Raw genomic sequence first — 21,862 nt, 5'->3', positions numbered from 1 at the left:
ATACTCCTGCTTCGTACCCTTCAGTCCTTACAAGCCAATTCTCTATTATATGAAGATAGTAGAATAAAGAAATTGACCTTTTTCAATTATAACATTGACTCATTTACCAATACACTTCCACCATCAACCGAACATGATCGAAATGATCGAAATAATACCAAGTAGAAGCTAACCAAATTCTATTTTTTTTCACTATTCTTTCACTATTCCGCATGTTCCCAACGGGCCAAAGAAAAATGAAGAAGACGATGATAAAAACAGGAAGCGGAACACTGAGCAACTAAACAAATTGACAAGAACATGATTACAGAAGTACCCTGTAGTGGTCAAGCTAACTGAAAAGAACTAAACAAGCCAATCCGTAAATATCAAATCAAATGATTCCTCTTGTTTTTCGTTTGAATCATTGCTAATCTCATGCTTGATAGATTTAGAGATGTTAGAAAATACCAACAAAAAGATGATTTATTTAGATTAATGTTAAAAAATACTGACAAAAACAGGATTTATTTGGTAAAATCATCTTTCAAAGGAAAAAGATAACAAAGTTAATATAAAAATATAGCACTAGGATTTTCTTATATCATCAGACGCAGTTTGCAAGTACTTGACATAGCTACGAGTGAAAAGCATCCGCATGATTTTCTTTTCAGCTGCCTTTTCATTTATTGCCTGATTCAAAATCGAAATATCTAAGATCAGTATAGTAATGCGCAAACATAACAATTATGGTTTCTATTTTATTTTGTGGGGGTATCTCCAGCAGTGACTTTTGTGATGACATACAGAAATGATAAAAAAAAATAAAAAAAGTAAACCAGCATATAATTTTTGCCACATACTCTTGTATTAAAGGAAAATCGAAGAATCTTCATTTCCCTGCCCAAAATAGCCCTCACATCAAACCCTAGACGGTCGACCCAAATAATCTCAGCTTCCTGTATCATCAAACCAAAAAAATATAATCACAGATAACACTAAAATAAAACAGTGTGCACTTTAATCCAATATGTAAACTTAGTTTGTTTCAGGAAAAAAAAAATCATACTTCCACAACAAGACTTTTCTTCTTGCGGCAAAGAGCCCTTAAAGCAGTTAAATAATGTGTTCCGTGCTCATCAAGGTGTTTTATAATTTCTCGAGCAGAACAGGCAACAGCATCAGGTTCAACTTCGCAGAAAGGAACTCGATGATGTACTTCGGTCTGTGGTGTACTAACATCAAGCAACATTTAGTTAAAAGATATTCAACTTCATTATTGTACTAAAAAGATCTGTTAGATTGTTATACAAAAGTTCAATGTTTTTCTTTTTTGATGGATTTTGTTTATATTCTTTTATTACTAAAAGTGGTTTAGAGTGAGTGGGAGCTCATACGAGGTACCAGTTCGTCAGGCTCGGCAATTTGGCATGAAATAACATTTTGCTAGCTATTTTGACTACAGATATATGTGCTCAAAACTTTTGTAGTGTTTGTTACCCAACAGTAAATACCCATCATAAGAATGTTGATAAAGAGAATGCCAATTACTTTCAGGCCAAACATAATTAGAAGCTTACTTATACAGTTATACTCTTGAGGAAGAATGCTTAACCTACCTTTAAAATTCCTAAGAAAGGTCACCAAGGCTAGTTTTGTTTTGGTGTTATAAGTTTTGTTGCTATCAGGCAATAGTTCCAATTTTTAAAACTAATACCATGATAATTTTTTGGTACAAGGAAAAGAATAAAGCCCTGCCTGGTTTCCATAAACAGAAAAGAGCTCCATCGTGCCTATCTCCAGTCTGTACAGTAAGGAGGTTTTACTTCTTGGTTTCTCAGGGAGACTGTGACTGAGTGGTTCATCATCTAAATGTTTTTTCACGAGGAAATAAATCATTCATCACTGAGAATTTTGTTGTGAACAAAACTACGTTTACAATTAGACCCACTTCCTGTAACAGTCATATGGGCATACTTGCTCTTTAATTTATCACTAAGAAAAAATGTTAGCTAGTGCATAATGTCATTTCAGATTGGTTAGGTATCAGAAAAGTTTTACCAGTACATGCTAATAAGTAATAACCTGTCAATCTGTCCAAATTTCCTTCTGCAAATACTTAATTTAGCTTTAAATAAACCTGATTAGGGTCCATTTACAAAAGAAAATAAAAAAAGAAGATCATAGTAAGGGAAAAATTGCACGGCTACCAGTATATCAGACAGAACCCAGTACATGCTTATACCACCAAACCAAATTCTAGTATTTATTTACTCGAACTGGCAGACCAATAAAACCATGCAGTTTTAACTTTTAAGTAAATATATAATTGCACAAAAAGGAAAATGATGCTGGTCACCTGGTCACGAAGAATTAAATTAATGTGACATCAGCTCATCAGCATACCTCAATACCACAAATTGGTTCTCAAGTGTAAAAGTGGACAATTCTACATGTATCTGGATCTGTGAACAGTACAAGCCAATTGTAGTACGTGTGAAATTATTACAGCATGTGTCAACTAGTAGATTGGAAGACGAGAAATTATCTATATATTCACCATGTCTAGAGCTGTGCCTTCTCATATGGAGGTAAAATTTCTGGCATGTGGGAGGGAACGAGTGCTATTTCAGTATTGTAGAAAACATCCTCATGTGTAACAACAAAAATGATAGTTATGTTTCTCCAGTGTTTTTTGTCTCCTTTTCAGTTTGTTAAATTTTCTGACAGTAACTGATGCCTTGCTAATAGAGAGAAGAAGAAAAAGATTTAACAAGTGGAATAAGAGATAAGAACAGAAAAGAAAAACCTCCAAACAAGATAGTTTTTATTAAAATATCACACTCAAGAGGCTTTTTTCCTTGACTGATGCAGTGCTGATTAATAGAGTTCTTCATGCCCTCTTATTTGCCAGAACTATACCTCCATTATTAAAGCACTACTCTCAGTAAGGCTCTTATTTGCAGCCCTACTACTTTGCACGGGCCCTAATTATTTTACATATTCTGCTGAAAATTTATACTGTTCAGACACCCAGACACACTGATACAAATGCTCCTGGTCTACTGGGGGGGACTTATATTTCAACCAGTGTCGCCATGGCATGATGTGGTGCAATGAATGAATCACTCCGAGCCCAGGTGACAGTGTCATAAAATGGACCAAATATATATTATAGACGTTCTAAAAAAGAAAGGGTAGGAAAACTAAGACAAAAAACTGGAATTAGCACTGCTGAAGTCTAAGAAGCAAACTTGTTAAGAAAAAAGAGACTGTAAACAAACCAGTACCACTCCAGTCCGATTCATAGCCACCATCAGTACATTCCTTATCACGGTCAAGATCATAATCACTTGGATATAATAAGTTTCTCTGTATATATTCTTCTTCTTCGCAAGATTGAAGGCTGCCAACTATAGAAAGTGCATTTGACGGCCATGCCATCTCATTCCCAAATGTACTATTAACAGCCTCCAGATGCACAGAGAAGATAGAAGTTAATAAAACCATACAGCATTTAATTTTTTGGGAGTGTTTTGGCAGTAAGAAAGGATAACCTAAAAAGCACTCTATTTTGAGCCAATAGTACCTCTTTGGTCCATCATACTACCTTCTGCCAAACTGTTAGAATCTCTTTATATTTTCGAACACTCTTTCTAAACTAGTAGAAAGAGGTCACTTTAACTCCCTTAAATTTTTCATAGTTCTTTGATTTGAAGTAATTATGAGGTAGTAAATCTGTAAATACCTTTTTCAGACACCTGGCAAAATGCAAAGGATGTGTCTGTTGCAGTGTTTCTGGCATCCCACGCTCCATGAGGAAACCTGTTATTTCTTCTACCCTATGTAGATACTGTCAATTAAATTTTTTGAAACATAAAAAGAAAATTTCAGAAACACAACATAAGGTTTTTATTAGTTTAAGAGTTCATGACATTTGACTTAATTACTTCTGGCTGAAATCTATTGATGATGGGACAAACCTCATAATAGCACGCTTCTTCTATTTCATCATCTGAAATATCTAATTTGAGTTTGTCATGAATGTCATTGTCGTTTAGGCCACCTATCAGTCTACCTTTCTCATTGTAACATGGACTGTCCATCCCAATTAATACTCTCTGTAAGAATAAATAATAACCCAACCAATTGGGTTGAAATCACTATTTCTTGTCAAAGATTCAGTATTACTAAAAAAGACAGTGACAGAACCACTGATGAAATAAGCTCACCACATGGAAGTCTGTTATATGAACATCTTGCAATAAACCCTCTTCAGGTAGTTCAAATAAGATGTCTGAAAAAAAATCATAGGAGCTATTATAACCGACCAATAATTATACCAATTGATTATCAGATACCAATTTTCTCAATTTTTCTTTTCTGTAATCCATTTTATGTGTTGATGGCCAAAAGCAACAAGTATAATCACTATTGGATTGGTTAGGTCCGGTATCAATACCGGCACATTACCTAGTGGCATAGTAATCCTTAACACAACAAATGTATGGCTCACCTCCATGATCATCAACTCGGTACTCGAACTCTGACCACAAAGAGTGACCATGAGGTTCACAATGTAGCCATCCAGCAAGTTCAAGCACCGCCTTATGGTTAATCTACAAGTCGAATAAATAAATTATCAAGTCAACGCTTGTTATACCATGTAAACCTTAAAAAAAGATCAGAATTTGATTTTTTTTTCATCTACTATTTGATGAATCATGAAAAATAAATCATAAATTGAGGATTTTTAACGAATATGCTTCATTCTTGACATGTAATGCCTATAGAAAAAAGACAATATTTGATTTGAATCACTTGTACCCACTGTATAATAGTACCTCTACTATAGTCCTTGCAAGCTGTATATCAGAGAGAAACATATCTATCTTCCTTTTTGGTTCTTTATATTCTTCAAGAGGATGGTAGCCATGTTTTATGAAATGATTAGTTGACTCTGGCAAGGAATCAGAATAATCAGCCGCCACACGAGCTTTTGATAGGGAATAGTCATGCCTGGCTCTCAACCAAAGGGCCTGGTTTGACCCGAATGGGCTTTTGTATCTAGAACGGAATACAGAAAGAAATGAAATGTTAAAAACAAATGCAATTCAAAAAGGATGACCTGTGTAATGTAGATTCTCACCCTTGTTAATTTTTTTTCTCTTTTTTCTGTGCAACTTGAAATTTAGAGCATGTTAACCCAATTTTTTTGTTCATAATTTCATATGCCCCTGTTGAATACAAAAATTCAAGTGCAAACAACCACATAATTGTAGGTCACTATCTACTTGCTAATGTAAGTATGTACAGGTCTCCTTATCAAATACCATTGTTTGCTCCTTTTGTTTTGTTAATGCTGCACACTTAGGGTTTAACTGTTTTACAGTGTTGCCAGGTTCATTTCCATATGAGGGATTTTCAATTTTCTTTTAATGTGAATAGGTAATTGGACTAAACTGAACCAGAAGTAAACAACAACACACACATATTTGTTGCATTCAAAACCACTCTCACTTATCCAGATACATACCTGAAATTGTGAAATTCCAAGCCTTTTCTTCTGTCAAAAGGAGAACGGATCCAGTTCGCAAAAGCACCAGCTGACATTGAGTCCACACTATAAGCAACCTGTATATAAATTAATATTTTTAAAATTTAAGAAAATTTAAGGAATCTGGCATACAAGAACGGGGGCAGATGAAACTGAGAACGTAGTTTGAGGCAAAATTTTCGATAGTATCACCTTTTACTCAAAAAATAGAATATTAAACCCAGACGATAATTCGATAAAGAGAGAGATTTACAATAGAGGCTAGTATAACTACAAGCTAATTTAGGCTCCAGCTCGGACTCCAATTTTAAAATTAATCCTAAATAGATTCTCTATCTTTAGCTTCTCTCAGATCAATTTCACGAAAAAAAAAACTCCTCTCGCGTTATATTGCGCATCTCGATAGAGAAAGAGGGAGTTACCGATCAAAGAGGGATCAGCAAGAGCTCTTGTCTTCCCAGTCTTGTTTTCAGTTGCCTTGTTTTTATTCTCCTAAGGTTTTCGCACTGAGACTCTGAGAGAGAGAGGAGTCAGAGACTCAGAGAGAGCGAAAAGTAATTTGTCTTCTTCTGGTCATTTTTCGGCTGTAAGCATAATACCAAAACAGGAAAAAAAAAAAAAAAAAAAAAAGTGGAGGTAGGAACTGAAGAACGGGAATGTACATTTCTGTAACTGATACTCTGTGGCAATGTATTGCAGGTTATAATTAAGACGGGTTTATCAAATTAAGGCCCAACACAAATAGGCCTCATTAGAATTGTGGCTACGCAGATATGTCAGACAAAGCAATACAGAGGTCATATCATTTTGGAGCAATGGCACTTGATCAGAGTTGGTCTCCTAAAAGTATACCATGCTCCTGCTTGTCTGGTAAATGGGACCACCGATATGGCCTCTCCAATTCGGAGCCACAATATAAAACAAAGAAAACGTGATAGTTCTGTTAGCTGTGTTGTTGCAGCCAATGTAACAGAATATTTCTGTTTAGATTCGTATCCGGACTGATTCGATCTGAAGTTAAATACACGTACGGATCTCGTTAATATTCATACGGATTCTGATGGGACGGTCCGGATCTAAATAGAAATATCTCTCCTTCTTATTAAGGAGCTTAATGTCTAGATCCTGCAAGGCTCCTAATTTACTTTTTTTTTTTCGGAATGATGCTCAGCCGTTGAATTTTCAGATCGCACATAGATGAATTTTTCAAATTATGAGCTTCAACACTTAAGTATGCATTGGTCGCGCCGCATATGATCCCAGTACCGCGCCTCTAAACCACGCACGGCACCTGCGGACCGAGCCTGTGCACCGCGCACCCTTTTTCTTTTTCTGCTGAAGGCGGGATTCGAACCCAACTTGGTGCCAAAATTTTTACCACTATACTAGAGTTCACATGTGTTATCTTTTAGATAAATATAGTATTTAACTATTTTTCTCTACAAATTTGATTTAAATTATCTCTCATCCTTATTAAGAAGCTTAATGTTTTCTACTACATAATTTGCTTCCGTTGCTATGCACAGGCACGATTACTAGTATTCAGTTATATATATTAGGTGATATGAATTCCATCTTCATAGGCTAAGAAATCAAAATGCCATCATAAAAACAACATATATGCATGCTTAGCAATCGGAATATGGTTTCGAATTCTATCATTATAAACCAGTTCATACTTTAATGAACTTCTAAAGTTGCCAAGTTGCATGTGATTACCTATAATTTGGCCCCTTCGATTTTAAGCAGGGGGATGCAGAATTTCTATCGAGAGGCAGAAATCTAGTTTAAATAGTTTATTGGATTTAAATTCATTAGCTAATTGAATACTAAATTTATGAGAATTAGATGAATCAGTCCGAATTGGCCAAATTGGATCAGAAACTTGTATTTTTTTTTTTTTTTTTTTTGCCATAGGCTTGTTTCGTACTTCAAAAATTTATAAAAAATTATAATGTCAAACTCAATATACTGCCTGCATAATTTGTTTTTTTTTTTTTTAAGTTTAGGCTGTGTGACACCATTTTTGCATCAGTTAGTTTTAATTAGAGAAAATAAATTAGAGATACAACAGACTCTTTGCATGAGGCAAAAATGTGACAACACTGCATAGTGTAGCTAGCTAGGTAAATTAAAATGTATGCACTTGATTGAGTAGCAAGTAGGAGCGGATCCACGTTTGGGCTGTGAGAAAATAAATTAATTTGACATCGTTGTCACTCGTATTAATCCATTATTTCAATAATGTATTCAATGTGAGGTGAATGATGGTAGAACGGTTTCCTTCTGGTACGATTCATGGGCAAGTTCACCAATGGGAGGTGGGTGATGGTAGAAAAAAAAATCTGTCTTCCTTCAAAATTAGTTTGTATCTCTTTGGACTAAATTTTTGTTTGATGGTGTCAAGATCTGAAGATCTCCTAGACGATGATGTAAGCTCTGAAGAAAGAATTAGCTTTTATGGTGAAGGGGACAAATAAAAAGAATAAATCTAAACGTTGGGATCAAATAGAAGCATGGGTTAATAGTTTTATAGACGACTGTATATATATTAGTTAATTAATGGATATTGTGTTTAATTTTCTGTATGTACCATATGACATAATATATTTAATTAGTTACTTTATGAGTGACAACGATATTTTTTTTTTTATTTTAAAGACTTGATAGTACGTAGCTACCAAGTGTACATAAAATTAAATTTGATTACAATTCTTGAACCTATTACATCCACTCAGATTTAATAAAAAACTTGCAATATCCATTTTGAATTTGCCTGTGACCTCTGTTGTTGCCTCCGATACACAGTGCATTCCTCTCTAGCTTCAATATTGTATATCATGGGTCAAGATTTTATTCTGCAGCCAAAGAAATGCAAAAAACTTCACCTTTGGTGGAACATAGCTGCGCCACACATGCATCCTTGTATCTCCATTTAACTTTTCCAACTGTGACCATGATTTTGTATATTGATGAAGAGGAATATATAATTGCCATCCTTACTGCAACGCCAAATCAAGCAGTTTTTATGGTCATTAAAGTTCATTACCAGTTGAATATATGGAGATATCTTGCAAGAAATAATGGTAAATGATATTTGAATTCATGGGATTAATTATTGCCGTACTGCATTGTGTTATGAACTTTAATTTTTTATGCCATCAGGTATTTTTGATGAAATGGTTTATATGTGACTTTGGTCGTGACTAATGTCATGATTAATTATCTTATATTAAAAATGTGCAAAAATTGTTCCTGAAAATGATTCCTGTCAGCATTTAATTTGGAGATAAAAGTAGCGTGTGACAGAAACGGAAGTGGACTAGTATGCTGTCGGTTTAAGACATGTATGTAAGTTTTAAATCCCACCTGGGTTTGAGATTTACAGAGATCCATTGCACGAGATTTACAGGGATCCACCATTAAGACCTCACGCTTCTTTAGCTTTTGAAGTAGGGTTGACTCTTGACTATTGAGGATTAAATGGCGGCCGAAAAAAAAAAAAATTACGAGTGGGTCGACCGGTTTAGCCAATCTCCAGGCTCCAGCTAGGGGTGTAAACGGATCGGGTAATATTATCCGAATCCGTATCCAAAAATTAAATAGGTATAGTTTTACCACTATCCTATCCGTATCCGATATGTTTGCACCCCTACCTCCAGCGAACCCGTATCCTCTCAGGTATTGCACAATTATTGCAGAGGATCACTTACTTTACGGTTTGAGATTAAATCTCAACTGGCTTGGAATTCGGGTCACTGTAGGGGGCCCCATTTTTGGGCTTTGAGATTCGTGCCAAGCTAAAAATTACGGTTCAGATCTAGTAATTGTAAAAGATTCCCTTATCAGGTATTGGAGAGGATGTGAATTCACCTCCAGCACCAGCACTGTCTTGAGTCTCATCTCTTAATCTCTTATGAGACCGGCAAATAAAATATTTTTATGCGTCAGTTGGTAGGTAAAATTCTTCGGCTTTCCCACTGGCACTAAATATATGTGGATCACATGCGTCAGTGGGTGTTTTGCGTCAGTGGGTATTTATCTCAAATCATTATTTATTTATTTTTAAAAAAAATTAGATTTTTATTTTTGAATTACTAAATAAAAAGTCAGGCCCAAGAATCCTTGGAAATGATTTTTATGTTTGACAGGCTCGTTGGCCCCGTTCTCATGGAGCGGAGCGATTCCGGGTTTGACGTAATAGCCTGGTTTCCTTAAACTCAGGAATAAAATAACCCTGTGAACGGGCCCCACATCTCCTCCTTCCGTCCAACTGGATCCGTTTCGTTCCTCGGCCATTTCGAGGAAAAGAGAAACTCCGCCGGCTGCTCCGTCCGACTCCGACGATCTCCACCCCCTGAACGCACTCTCGGTCTCTCCATCTCTTTTTCTCCGACCAAACCGAAATTCTCCGTAAACCCTAACTCCTAACTTCCCCGAACCGAGTCTCTTACCCCGGCTATCTCTAGAAGCGGCGCCACCCCTCCTGGACAATTCAACGTTCGCCTCTAGAGGTAAATTTTCTGTTTATGGCATTCATGTTGAAATATGGAAATGCTTGTCACGCTCCTGCGTTCTGTTAATTGCTTGTAGTCCTAATTCTGCAATTTTCTTAAATTACTAATATTCAAACCTGTTTATTATTTGTGAGTGGAACGTGAACAGATGCTGGACAATCAGAGTTACATGGGTGATGGATATATCACCCAAAATTTTACTGCCTTTTTTTTTAACCCCTGTCGATGAAATCAATGTCTTATAGCCTTACCTCAAAATAAGCTTGAATGCTGCTCATTTATTTGCTGGACATTTAGCATTTGTTTGTAGAGTCAATGCTAAATTTGCAACTGAGGTACTAATTGTGTTAAAAAAGCTCGGGGGTTTGACTTTGTTGAATATATTTTTGACTGGTGCTATATAGAATTGAAGGATAGTATGTTCAAGCCTTGTAAATATCCGTACAAGGCAAAAATGGAAAATATTTTCTCATTTGGTGCTGGCAATAGTATCCTAGCTACCTAGCTATGCTCCTATATATTTTTTTTACTTTATTGCTACATGTGATTACGCATGCAATTACTAAGAATTAGTGGGAATATATAAAAGGCATTGTGATATTATGTGTGAAGGGAGGAAATATTCATCTTTATGTTTGATGACCATATGGAATCCTACCACGTGTAGCGAATCCAAAGCTTAAGAGCTATATTTATCAACTCCAACATTTTCTTTTTACACAATAAAGTAGCATGCTTCTTGCACTCTAGTGTACTCATGTTTCAATAATGCACAGTGAATGACATTTTTTGTAGAAGTAATTCCTTGTGGTTTAAGCCTCAAACAGCTGGGAGGTCATGCATAACCTTCACTATGATGATAACAGCAAAGAATTCCAATGGATTAAACCTAATTATAGGAAATTCATACTGAGTATGTCACCCAGTGGTACAATATAGTGTATAGGCAATCCCCGTGGAGGCTTCTCATGCATATGATTTTCCTGACCATAGGATGAACAAGCTGTACTGGCAGTGGCTTTAGGGTGAGGACATGTGTACACTTGACATAAGAGAAAATGCATTATTGATGCGATACAGCAGCCACTGCCCCCACCAACATTTTATTTTATTGGCGTCAGATGTTGTATTTACTGAAGGGATAACTAAAGGAATGCGTGGTATGTCATTAATTAAAAGATCTTCATTGCTTCTATATGTTTGTTAACTAACCTGTCATAACATAATGCTGATCTCTAAAAAAATTGCAAATTGCAAGGTATTGCAGTTATGAAGTTAATCATCTAAAAGGCTTCACAAATTGTTTATCATGATGTGTTGTAGAGGCTTAGAAGATGACAGTCACACTAATAACTGCATCTTTTGCTGGAGACACATTAACACATTGATTCTCCAGACACAGGAGGTGCGTAAAAATCGCCCCCCCCCCCCCACCCCCCCAACCCCCCCCCGCACAGCAAAGATGTATTTCATTTTTTAATATGCATTAAACAAAACTAATGACTGATGAAACATCAACAAAGTGATAAGGTTACATAATTAAAACCAAAATACCAATGCTTCTGCTATAAATTAAAGAAATACATAAAAAGTCACAACTTTCCTCTTTGGTTCTTTGCTATAATTAACTAGGAAGCAGCAATTTGTAGAGATCCACACTAGGTAATTTTGTTGGTGGTATAGTAGGCCGTTTGCTGTAATCATTAAGAAGTCGGTGGAGGCGTGAAAGCATAAGGTGGAGATATTTTGGGTGGCGACAATGGACTTGCATTAGAATTTACAGGTAAAGGAGAAGGTATTGGTAATAATGGTGCAGGTGGTGGTGGTTTAGACAAATATGGATATAAATTAGGAGGTGATGATTTGTATGTAGGTAACTTTTGGGGTGGGGGGTACTGGTAATTTATTAATGGCGGTACTAAATTCCCTGTTGGTGGTGGTGGAAACTTCTGGGGGTAATTTGGTACTTGTGGTATCAATACAGATGGAGGGGGTGGAGGATTATATGGGTAAGTTGGTACTTGTGGTGTTGGTAGTATAGCTGCAGGAGGTGGAGGATATTGGTTAATTGGTACTGGTGCTATAAATGGATGGGGTGGAAGGAGCGGAGGAGGTGGGGACATGTATTGGTTTGTTGGTGCTTGGGGTACTAATTTAGATGGAAAGGGTGGCGAGTTGTACTGGTAAGTTGGTACTTGTGGTACTGGTATGGATGGTGGGGCTGGGGAATTGTAGTGGTTACTTGGCAATGGTGGAACTGATAAGGATGGAGGAGGTGGAGCCCTGTAGTTGTAATTGGGCACTTTTGGTGCTGCTATCAATGGACTGGGTGGAAATACAAAGTTGTTAGGTGGGACCTGTGGTACCAGTACAGATGGAGGTGGTGGTGACTGTGAGTGGTATGGTGATACCTGTGGTACCAGTACAGATGGAGGCGGTGGTGACTGTGAGTGGTATGGTGGTGCCTGTGGGGTCGGGATGGTTTGAGGCGGTGGTGACTTGTTGTAGTGGTAAGTTGGCACTTGAGGTGCTGCTATAGGTGCAGGTGGTGGCGACGTGTAATGGTAAGTTGGCACATGGGGTGGTGGTATAGGTGCAGGTGGTGGCGACGTGTAGTGGTAAGTTGGCACATGAGGTGGTGGTATAAGTGCAGGCGGTGGTGACTTGTAGTGGTAAGTTGGTACTTGAGGTGGTGGTATAGGTGGAGGTGGTGGTGACTTGTACTGGTAAGTTGGCACGTGAGGTTGTGATATAGGTGAAGGCGGTGGTGATTTGTAGTGGTAAGTTGGCACTTGCGGTGCATGTACAATTGGAGGTGGTGGAGACCTGTAGATTGGAGGCGGTACTTCACCATGTGGAAGCTTGTTGCACTCATAGGGTACAGTTGGTGCAAAGGCTAGTAATTCAGCCTTGAACACCACTGCATCAGTTGTCACAGTATAAGAACTGAGCTCGGCCCATTTGGTAAGACCAGGTACTGGTACTGTGCAATCTGACCCACTTGGTGCGGCATGGAGTTCGACATTGCATATAGAGCCATATAGCCAATAGGGAAAGCCAGAAATTGTGACACTGTACTTGCCTTTGCTATTGGTTTGACCGTACTCAACTATCTCCTTATCATGTGCATTGCATGTGACTTTTACCATTGCATCTGTTCAAAAAATTGATGGAGAAATCAATGACTATGAGATATTATTGGGTTGAGAACATGGGTTTTATCGACATATCTTTTTGATGGGCATGGTTTTTTTATGTCATACTAGAGCGAAAATGGTTGACAATGCATTATGGTCAGAGATCAGGGTATAGCAATTGTGCTGCCATTATTTTTACATTCAAAAGTTTTTGAGAAAAAAAAAAAATTGTTATTAAAGACATGTAGGTCTTTTGCCCCCTACCAAAATAGTTTATTGCCGCTTTTTTTTTGCTCAACCTATTAATTTTATGAAGCCTTTGAAGGAAAAAGAAAAGAAAATGTTGAATAGAAAAAAAATTTTGAATGTAAAACATTAAGAAATGTTCATACTGAACATAGCTGGGTAACTTGAATTATACATGGGAGAAATCCGGACCTAAATCACCTAGAAACTTAAAACATATTGTATTGCCTTCTACATAGTTATTTGATTTGATCTTATCAAAGTAGTAATATGGAAGCGACAACTATATGGACAACTCTTTGAGGACCACAATTAAACTGATCTGACCGAGTTTTAAGCCTCAACAGGACCAACTCATGTACCTTTCAAGGCCTTCTTATCATGTGACATAGCAGGGTCCTGCTGGTTGTAGCAACTGTTGCAATACACCCTTCCCACAACCTTCACAACCGGCGGATAAGGATTCATCGGGGAAGGAAGCAGTTTTAAAGGTGGTGGTGGTGTGTTGATGTATGATGAGGGAGGTGGAGAGATGTCAGTATGGTGGTTCTCGGAAAATGCAACAGTTACATCATTAATTAAGGTAAGAATGACAAAGGCAACCGCAATGGCTTTTGCCGGCAAGGTTTGAGGATATTTCATGAGGGAGATGATGTAGTTGATTTGAGATGAGTTATGACTTTCAGTTGGTACTTGGTGTATATATACTATATAGGGTAGTGGGTTTAGGAGAGTGGTTGTCTTTTGGTAGTTTGGTCTTTGACTCAGTAATATTTTGTTGTATTTATAATTATTCTCCATATATGTCCAAGTTTGAATAAAAAAAAAAATGTTTGTGGGAGTTAAATAACTAGGTTTTGCATCGTAAGGAAAAAAGCAGAGCAGTTAATCCATGTCTAACTGAATGGAATATCACAATGAGAAAACTCATTGAGAAACGTTACCAAGTACCAACTCCATCTCAACTAAAATTGAAATGAACAGTGAAACCATCAAAGAGTCAGAAGAATGCAACAAAATAAATGTTGACTTTCAGAGAGAGGAGTGGGAGAAGTTAGATGTAGGTATAAGAACTCTTTTATTTTCAACCTATATGAACTTATAGGCTTCTTTAAGTATACTAAATACAACAAGAAGCAAGTGCAGTGGTTCAGTTTAATAGGTAGCTATTCACATGCCAAGTTACTGGCACAACAAAAAATTTACTAATTAAACCATGGTTCACTTTATCTTAGGGAATATGTTATGTACTGGCACCAATACATTTACCCGAAAAGACCACCACCTTTACTCATTAGTCATTTCTAATAAATGAAATGCCAGGCAATTTACCTACTTCGTGGAGAGAGAGAGAGAGTGGTTTCAGGACAGATAACCATCACTCTTCTTTTATTTATTTATTTATTTTAATATTTACCCAATATATTAGGGGTGCAAACGGATCCGATATTAACTGGATACGGATATGGATATCCGCTTTTTATAATAGTAAATAACATAATTTTTTTCATAATATATATTAAACTATATAGTATATATTTACTATTCGGATACGGAAAATTAAAATTTAAAACCATATCTGTATCTGTATCTGCACGGATATTTGGATATCGGATATCCGTATCAAATTTTTGGATTCGAATTCAGATACGGTCGGATAATATATGATCTGTTTGCACCCCTAGAATATATAGAGTTGCTCTTTCCTTGAAAGGTAGCTATTTTCTAACAAGTGCACCTGTTATGTATATATTCACGTGACAATATTAGTTTGAAAAAAAAAAAAAAATGTATGCACAACACTTAAATTACATTTGAAGGATAATTCTATCTTAATTCAATTTTATGTACACACATTGGCTTTTTTTTGTTTTGAGAAAAACAAGAATCTTGTCCTCGTTTGCTTTATTTTGAAAGGATTTTACAAAGATGCTGTTACATAAAAACCAGTAAAAACTAGGTATATTGAGGTGACAGATCACTTTGTTCCTACTGAAAGCGTTAAAATGTATACTTACTGGCTTAGTTGCATTTGTTTAGGTGTGTTTTGCATCATTTAGATAGGTGTTAAGCAATATAAAAAAATCGTTCAGCCATCTGTTATGCAATTTGAAAAGTGTAATTGTTTAGGAGTTATTGTGTCATTTCTTCTTTATACATAACTTATTTATCACCAATTATCAATAATTAGACAAGGCTTGGGGGAAACCAGTATTGTGTGGGCCTTGCTATTTTTTCTTATGCATGTGTACCATAGAACATAGAACTACAATTTGTATTAAGTCAAAAATTGTTAATTTGATACATTCATTGAGCAAGTCACATTAATAAGAATTGTAATGTGACCAGAATGCAGTGATGTTTAAGAAAGCGATATAATTCCGCCTCTGGTGGACCTAAGCGAATTCACATCCTCCCTGGTACTGTAATAGGGAATCTTTTACAATTAATGGATCTAGACCGTTCTTTTTAACTTGGCACGAATCTCAAAGCCCAGTAATACTGACCCCCCATGTTAGCCCGAATCCCAAAGCTGCTGGAAATTAATCTTAAAAAGGAAATCTTTTAGTAATGGAGAGGATACTTGTTCGGAGCTAAGCAGAAACAAAATAAAACCTCATCAGCCCAAATAAACCAAGATTGTGATGAGATTTATGTTTCTTGGGCTGATATTTCCACCAGCCCACGGAAAATACGGGCCTTGCAAATCTGGGCTGATTAATTTATTCACAGAGCTGCTGGTAGCTCCATGAGCCTACTAAATACCAAATTCAAACCAGTCAGGCAGGGAAAAGAATGGTGGGGATCACTTGAGTTGACACCCATATCTTTCCTGGTAATTTCAATGGTGCTGTCAATTAACCTTGTTAAATAGACTTTTCTTAATTATATAATGAGTTAGGCTGGGGTGCTATGGATAGCATAGTGGCCTCTATGCTACGGCTCAATATTCGAGTTTTCAAAATCCAAACGGTCGATCCGAACCGTTCATCTTATTCTCCATATTAATATCTGCTTGGAGACCAAATTTTATAATTTTCTGAATTTTTTTACTATTTATTAAGCCACTTTGAAAATCGCTAATCCAACGGTTTTACTGTTTTGTGCAGCCACCGTTGGATCAACAATTTTGTAAAATACTTAATAAATAGTAAAAAAATTCAGAAAAATGTAAAATTTGGTCTCCAAGCAGATATTAATATGGAGAATAAGATGAACGGTTCGGATCGACCGTTTGGATTTTAAAAACTCGAATATTGAACCGTAGCATAGAGGCCACTATGCTATCCATAGCACCCCAGCCTAACTCTTATATAATATATCCAATTTTACACCTGCTTAAGTGTCCTCCACCGAGGATTCAAATCTGTTCCTTTTCTTTCATCTGAATCGTTCAAAATTTATCACATGGCTTTAATTACTTTTTTTTTGTTTTTGTTTTTATATCAATCTAATCCATTGAAATGATTCAAATGTAATTGAAGCCGTGTAATGAATTTTGAACGATTCAGATAAAAGAAAAAGAGGATGCTCTTTTTCTTAAGAATATGATCAGATTTGGATCCCTCTACCGCCTATCATAATATACTGGTAAGAAAAAAGAAAAAAAATAAAGTTATGTCATTCTCAAGTTGTGTAGTTGACCCAGGAGAAAATTATCTATTTTTGCCTACCAGAAAGTTATACGACGAAATTTGTTGTGCCTTCGAATGGCTCCATTTTTTGTGCTTCCATCATGCCTCCATTTATTAAAGGGATAATTTCCAGTGTACCCATGGAAACTTTTAAAATAGCTAATATCCCCATCAAAACATTGAAATTTCTTATTTCCCCATTCTAATTTGAAACCCTTTCTTATTTCCCCATGTGTTGATTAAATTTGATAATTTAAGCTGAATTTATAATTTTATTTCATTTTAAAGATTAAATGTCTATTTTTCCCCTCTTCTCATTCTCCTTCTTCACCCCATCTTTTGTAGAACTTCTCTTAGTTAGAAATGGTGATTTGAAAGAGAAAAATAGAGAGAGCTTCAATGTTAGAGGCGGTCAGAAAATCATCAATATATACTTTGATTTTCTTCAAAAATAAATAATCAATACTTTAATGCTTATTTAAAAAAAAAATCAATACTTTGGCTCTTTTTCTTTTGCTGTTTTTCAAGTGCATAACTGTTCTCAATTTGGTCTTTCTTGGTACCATACTAAACGACTCATACATTGTGTACTTCATACCAATCAAAAGATATCTCTTCAAGCTTAGCTGGGTTCAGGTTAAAATTTAACCCAATTCAATAATTTCAAAATATGCCCATTGGAGATGGTGATGTCCCAATGACAAAGAAGATCTTTCAAATAACATGTACATAGAAGTCAAAGGCTGTGCAAAAGGCAAAACCATTTCCGATGGTGAGAACATAAGCAGTTTGTAGGTGGAGAAGGAGGTCTATATACATCCAATCATACTAGAAGCCCCAGTAGTAGCACATGCAAACGAGTGGTACGGCGAGTCATCCATTTTTCAATAACATTCAAAATCCTCTCTATTTTTCTCTTTCAATTCACCATTTGTAGCTAAGAGAAGCTCTATAAAAGATGGGATGAAGAAGGAGAAAGGAGAAGAGGGGGCAAAATAGGCATTTAAATTTTAAAATAAAATAAAATTATAAATTTAGCTTAAATTATCAACTTTAATCAACATATGGGGAAATAAGAAAGAATTTCAAGTTAGAATGGGGAAATAAGATATTTTCATGTTTTGATGGGGATATTGGCTATTTTGAAAGTTTTGATGGGTACACTAGAAATTTTCCCTTTTTTAAAACTTAAATAACTCAAAGTTTAAAACTTAAATGTCAAAATAAAATCGTTAGATGTAATCTATATTGTTTTCTCTCTGTGTCCATAAAAAATTATCACATTTTGATTTTGCTTTTATATGAATCAATAAGTTGAAAAATCAACGTCTAGAAATTATCCACATTTGTATACATTTTTACAAGCTCAAGATGACAATCAAAACAAAGTTGAAATGTCATAATTTTTTACATGTGCATAGATAAAATAATATAGTTCATATCCAACGGTTTTATTTTGAATTTTAAGATCTAAATTTTGAGTTATTAAAGTTTTAAAAAATAGAGACATGACGGAGGCACAAAAAATGGAGGCATTTGAACCCTCCTCTTATAAAAATGTTATATATAATCATTTTAGATTTTGCTGGTTTAAAGAAGGATATATGGAATAAAATTTTGAATCCAATTATTCTTGACATGAGCAACATTACTTTTTTTTTCAGATTAAAAAAAATAGACAATATATATGTCATGTTTTTGGTGAAACAAAATTAATATTCACCTTAACTATATATTTCAAATATAAATTTACCTAGTTCGGCATTCAAACAGCCCATTGATTTTGGGATGAATATTATGGACTATTTTTGAAAGATAGGATTCTGTTTTTATTGAATTTTAAATTTAAAAACACATTCAACAATAGGAGAGAACTCAAGCGGAAAAACACCTTAATTACCACTTTGATAAGAAATCGAAGTCGGTCTGATATCCGGTCAAAACCATTTCATTCACATCAAAATTCATGCGGGCAAATGTTAATATTTTATGCGGATCAATTGCACACAAATCTTAATACAGATCAAACGGTTTCGATTGAGCATCGGATCATCCACACTCAGTAATTTTAATTACCGAAAAATGGATATTTGAAAAGTTGATGTATATCGCTGATTAAGACAATACTCTCATGTAAGAAGTTGTAGGTTCGAAATCCGAAAAGAACAATTATTTATGAATATTAAATACCTCCAACATTTACTTAAAAAAAAAGGTCTGAGTTTTATAAACGGGAAGAAAATCATTAGAGTAATATTAATTCACTAATTATAGTATGTGACAATGATTGAAGAATGAAAACTACAAATTGAGAGAATGAGAGGGCATTAGACTAAATATTGATTTAACTTCTCTACGATTATGTGAAGCATAACTTACTGTGCTCTCTGTGTGTGTATTGTTATGTTTTTACAAATCAAAACGTCTAATACGCACGGTCCAAATTGCGTTCGAGAGAACATGCAATTGTTAATTAGCCTCGCATTACTTCACTCATTTCCATAGTTATTATTTTTTAATTATTTTTCTAAAAAGAACAGGTAAAACTAGCACAATATATAGCACATTATAAATAAATAAATAGGAAAACAACTATATATAGCGAGACTAATTTGTTAGTATTATTTACTATAAGAAAACGATAGCAACGTTAATAAAACCTGAAAAAAAAAATGTTCAAGTACTACATATTCAAAGGTTGAGCTAAATACTTAATTACATGTTTTTTCATATTAGAAAAAGTAATGAGAAGATCTAAATAAATATTGGTAATTTTTCTTAATATTGAAACATTCTAGTCAACAAATGGCAAAAATTAGAATGATTCGAGAGTATAAAAAGGGAAAATTATATAGTTTGCTAAACTAATTCAATAATAAATTTTAACAAAGTTTTAAAAATGTATGAAGCGCTTAAAAACCATTTAGAGATCTATAATAAAATTATGTTGGATGTTAAAAAAAAAACATCAAGAAGCTAGAAACGTATGTTGGATTATGTTTAAGATCAGACTCATTAAAAGATACAATTAGTGTTCAAATATCTAAATCAAGTTATATATGTTATTTTGCAATTGTAAAAATGTTAGGGGTGAAAACGGTATGAATAATATCTGATCCGTATTTGAAAAATTATATGTAGATATATAATATCTGAATACTTGTATAGATAAGGATACTAATATGATTTTACGTTTTAATTATCTATATTCGAATATTAGATATATATCATATATTTTAATATATATTATGAAAAAATTATATTATTCACTACTATAATTAGATAAATATTATAAATTTTAATAACTTTTAATGACTTTTTATATTATTTTAATAAATATCTGATTAGATATTTGTATTCAAAAATAAAATAAGATGAATATATCTGCTCCGTTGTCACCCCTAAAAAATGTACATGATCTTACAAAAATTACAGTAACCACCAACGGGAAAGGATTCACGTCGCCAATTGTATAACCTTTTGTGTTGTTATCATGAAAAACTAATTTTAATCTTCAACACGAAAGCTACAGAAGATGATACTACAACGGATCACATAGTCGACTGTGTTAACCAGACACGTTTTACATTGTGAATTTGTGATTGGTTTTCAGAGGTGGCGTGGGCCCCACTGGGGCGACTGCTATACGCGTGATGATGCGCTTTCCGAAAGAGTGCGTATCCTCTGAGATATCTCAACTTTTGCGTGACCGACGTGTCCGCTGCCTATTCGGGGGTGATGTAGGGGATCGGTATTATGTGTGCTTTGAGATTCGTGTAGAGAGTATTTAAACGGTTGCAATTTTTCATAAAGTCACGCAAAGTTTGAGATATCTCAGAGGATACGAATTCCTTTCGTTCTATTTTGTGTGCATTTTTTGTGACCTGTAAACGCTGCGTAAATGTAATGAGCGATTTTTGAAGGGTAATTATTTAACAGAGTACTTTTAGCTTCATGCAGCGCACTGACTAGAAAAGCAAAACAACACTTCATATGGTTCCTGTGCTGCATAAAGTAAAAAAATGCACTGTTAAAATTATTACCCTTTTTGTACCTGTTATTTCGATAAGTCCGATTGGTATCACGCTCATCCATAGTGACAAATGAATTATTCGGGTTCGGTTCGGCAAGGTTAAAAATTCAGAAAAAATTCACAAATTATTCGAATTTAATTCGGTCAACCGAATAATTCTGCGTTCGGTTCGGCATCACCCAAAGAACAAATTATCCGGGTATAATTTGGTAGGAAAAAATCAAAGAAATTATTCAGATTGAAATTAATGTGAAATGCTCAATTAAGAAGCATGAATGGCACTGAGAGGCGATTTACGCGTGTTCCCAGTGGTGACGGGAAAGAATTCGAATAAAATTAGTGGGAGAGATTACAAAGAGACGAGACGAGACGAGACGCAGTAATTATTACATTGAAGGCAAAGAAAGCTGAGCCCAAGAAATAAGAATAGAGAATCTTTAATAAAAGGGTTGGTTGGTTGAATTGAGTTGTGAACATTGAACTAAGACTAAAGAGCCCCCATTTTGTCCATACTTGAAGCAACATTTAGTTTAGTAGAAGAAAAGGCCGATCTCACGTGTGCCACCTCCTCCGTCAAACCTGCCACGAGGTCAAACTTGGGAATATAAATTTAGGATCCCAAACTTCATTGGATTTTAAAAAGAATAATGACATAAGTTTTAATATGGAACCAATTGCACTATTAGCAGGACCTCTTCACATAATTACCATTTATCAAACCGTATTTTTGCTAGCACGACCTTCTATTTATTGGAAAT

General features: G+C 35.2%; 1 protein-coding gene and 1 long non-coding RNA gene across 9 annotated transcripts; one reads left to right on the top strand and one right to left on the bottom strand.

Annotated features, from left to right (window-relative positions):
• Nucleotides 1-447: 447 nt before the first annotated feature.
• Nucleotides 448-6,096, bottom strand: LOC144575376 (uncharacterized protein At3g49140-like). Of its 6 annotated transcripts, none has more exons than XM_078325484.1 (12): nucleotides 5,959-6,096; nucleotides 5,516-5,613; nucleotides 4,824-5,046; nucleotides 4,496-4,598; nucleotides 4,212-4,276; nucleotides 3,963-4,100; nucleotides 3,728-3,832; nucleotides 3,264-3,450; nucleotides 1,738-1,847; nucleotides 1,049-1,204; nucleotides 843-938; nucleotides 448-672 (listed from the first exon to the last, which is right to left on the bottom strand). In XM_078325484.1, exons 2-12 carry the CDS (start codon nucleotides 5,590-5,592, stop codon nucleotides 568-570), a joined length of 1,365 nt encoding a protein of 454 aa, XP_078181610.1. In that variant the 5' UTR covers nucleotides 5,593-5,613; nucleotides 5,959-6,096; the 3' UTR covers nucleotides 448-567. The 6 variants fall into 6 exon arrangements, with proteins under 6 accessions (XP_078181610.1, XP_078181613.1, XP_078181611.1 ...); XM_078325487.1 differs by having other exon boundaries at nucleotides 3,270-3,450; nucleotides 5,959-6,092; XM_078325485.1 differs by lacking the exon at nucleotides 5,959-6,096 and adding an exon at nucleotides 5,790-5,877.
• A 3,683-nt stretch (nucleotides 6,097-9,779) lies between these two features.
• LOC144575679 (uncharacterized) lies at nucleotides 9,780-13,461 on the top strand. Of its 3 annotated transcripts, none has more exons than XR_013518493.1 (4): nucleotides 9,780-10,050; nucleotides 10,849-11,213; nucleotides 11,312-11,458; nucleotides 11,686-13,461. It is a non-coding gene; the product is annotated as an uncharacterized LOC144575679 (long non-coding RNA). The 3 variants fall into 3 exon arrangements; XR_013518494.1 differs by having other exon boundaries at nucleotides 9,790-10,050; nucleotides 11,047-11,213; nucleotides 11,321-11,458; XR_013518492.1 differs by having other exon boundaries at nucleotides 9,791-10,050; nucleotides 11,047-11,213.
• Nucleotides 13,462-21,862: the final 8,401 nt, after the last annotated feature.

This window comes from Carex rostrata, chromosome 24, assembly GCF_964058835.1.
Source record: "Carex rostrata chromosome 24, lpCarRost1.2, whole genome shotgun sequence".
NCBI lineage: Eukaryota > Viridiplantae > Streptophyta > Magnoliopsida > Poales > Cyperaceae > Carex > Carex rostrata.
The sequence above is the reverse complement of the archived record's forward strand: the minus strand, read 5'-3'. Positions and strand labels throughout refer to the sequence as shown.

What these genes read in the sequence shown, in the direction of transcription:
- LOC144575376 (XM_078325484.1), bottom strand. Translation starts at nt 5,592, where the DNA reads ATGTCAGCTGGTGCTTTTGCGAACTGGATCCGTTCTCCTTTTGACAGA. An exon ending in ATATAACAGACTTCCATGTG is followed by an intron (nt 4,101 to 4,211) that starts GTGAGCTTATTT and finishes TTATTCTTACAG; the next exon opens with AGAGTATTAATTGGGATGGA. An exon ending in GATTTTCCTTTAATACAAGA is followed by an intron (nt 673 to 842) that starts GTATGTGGCAAA and finishes ATTTTGAATCAG; the next exon opens with GCAATAAATGAAAAGGCAGC.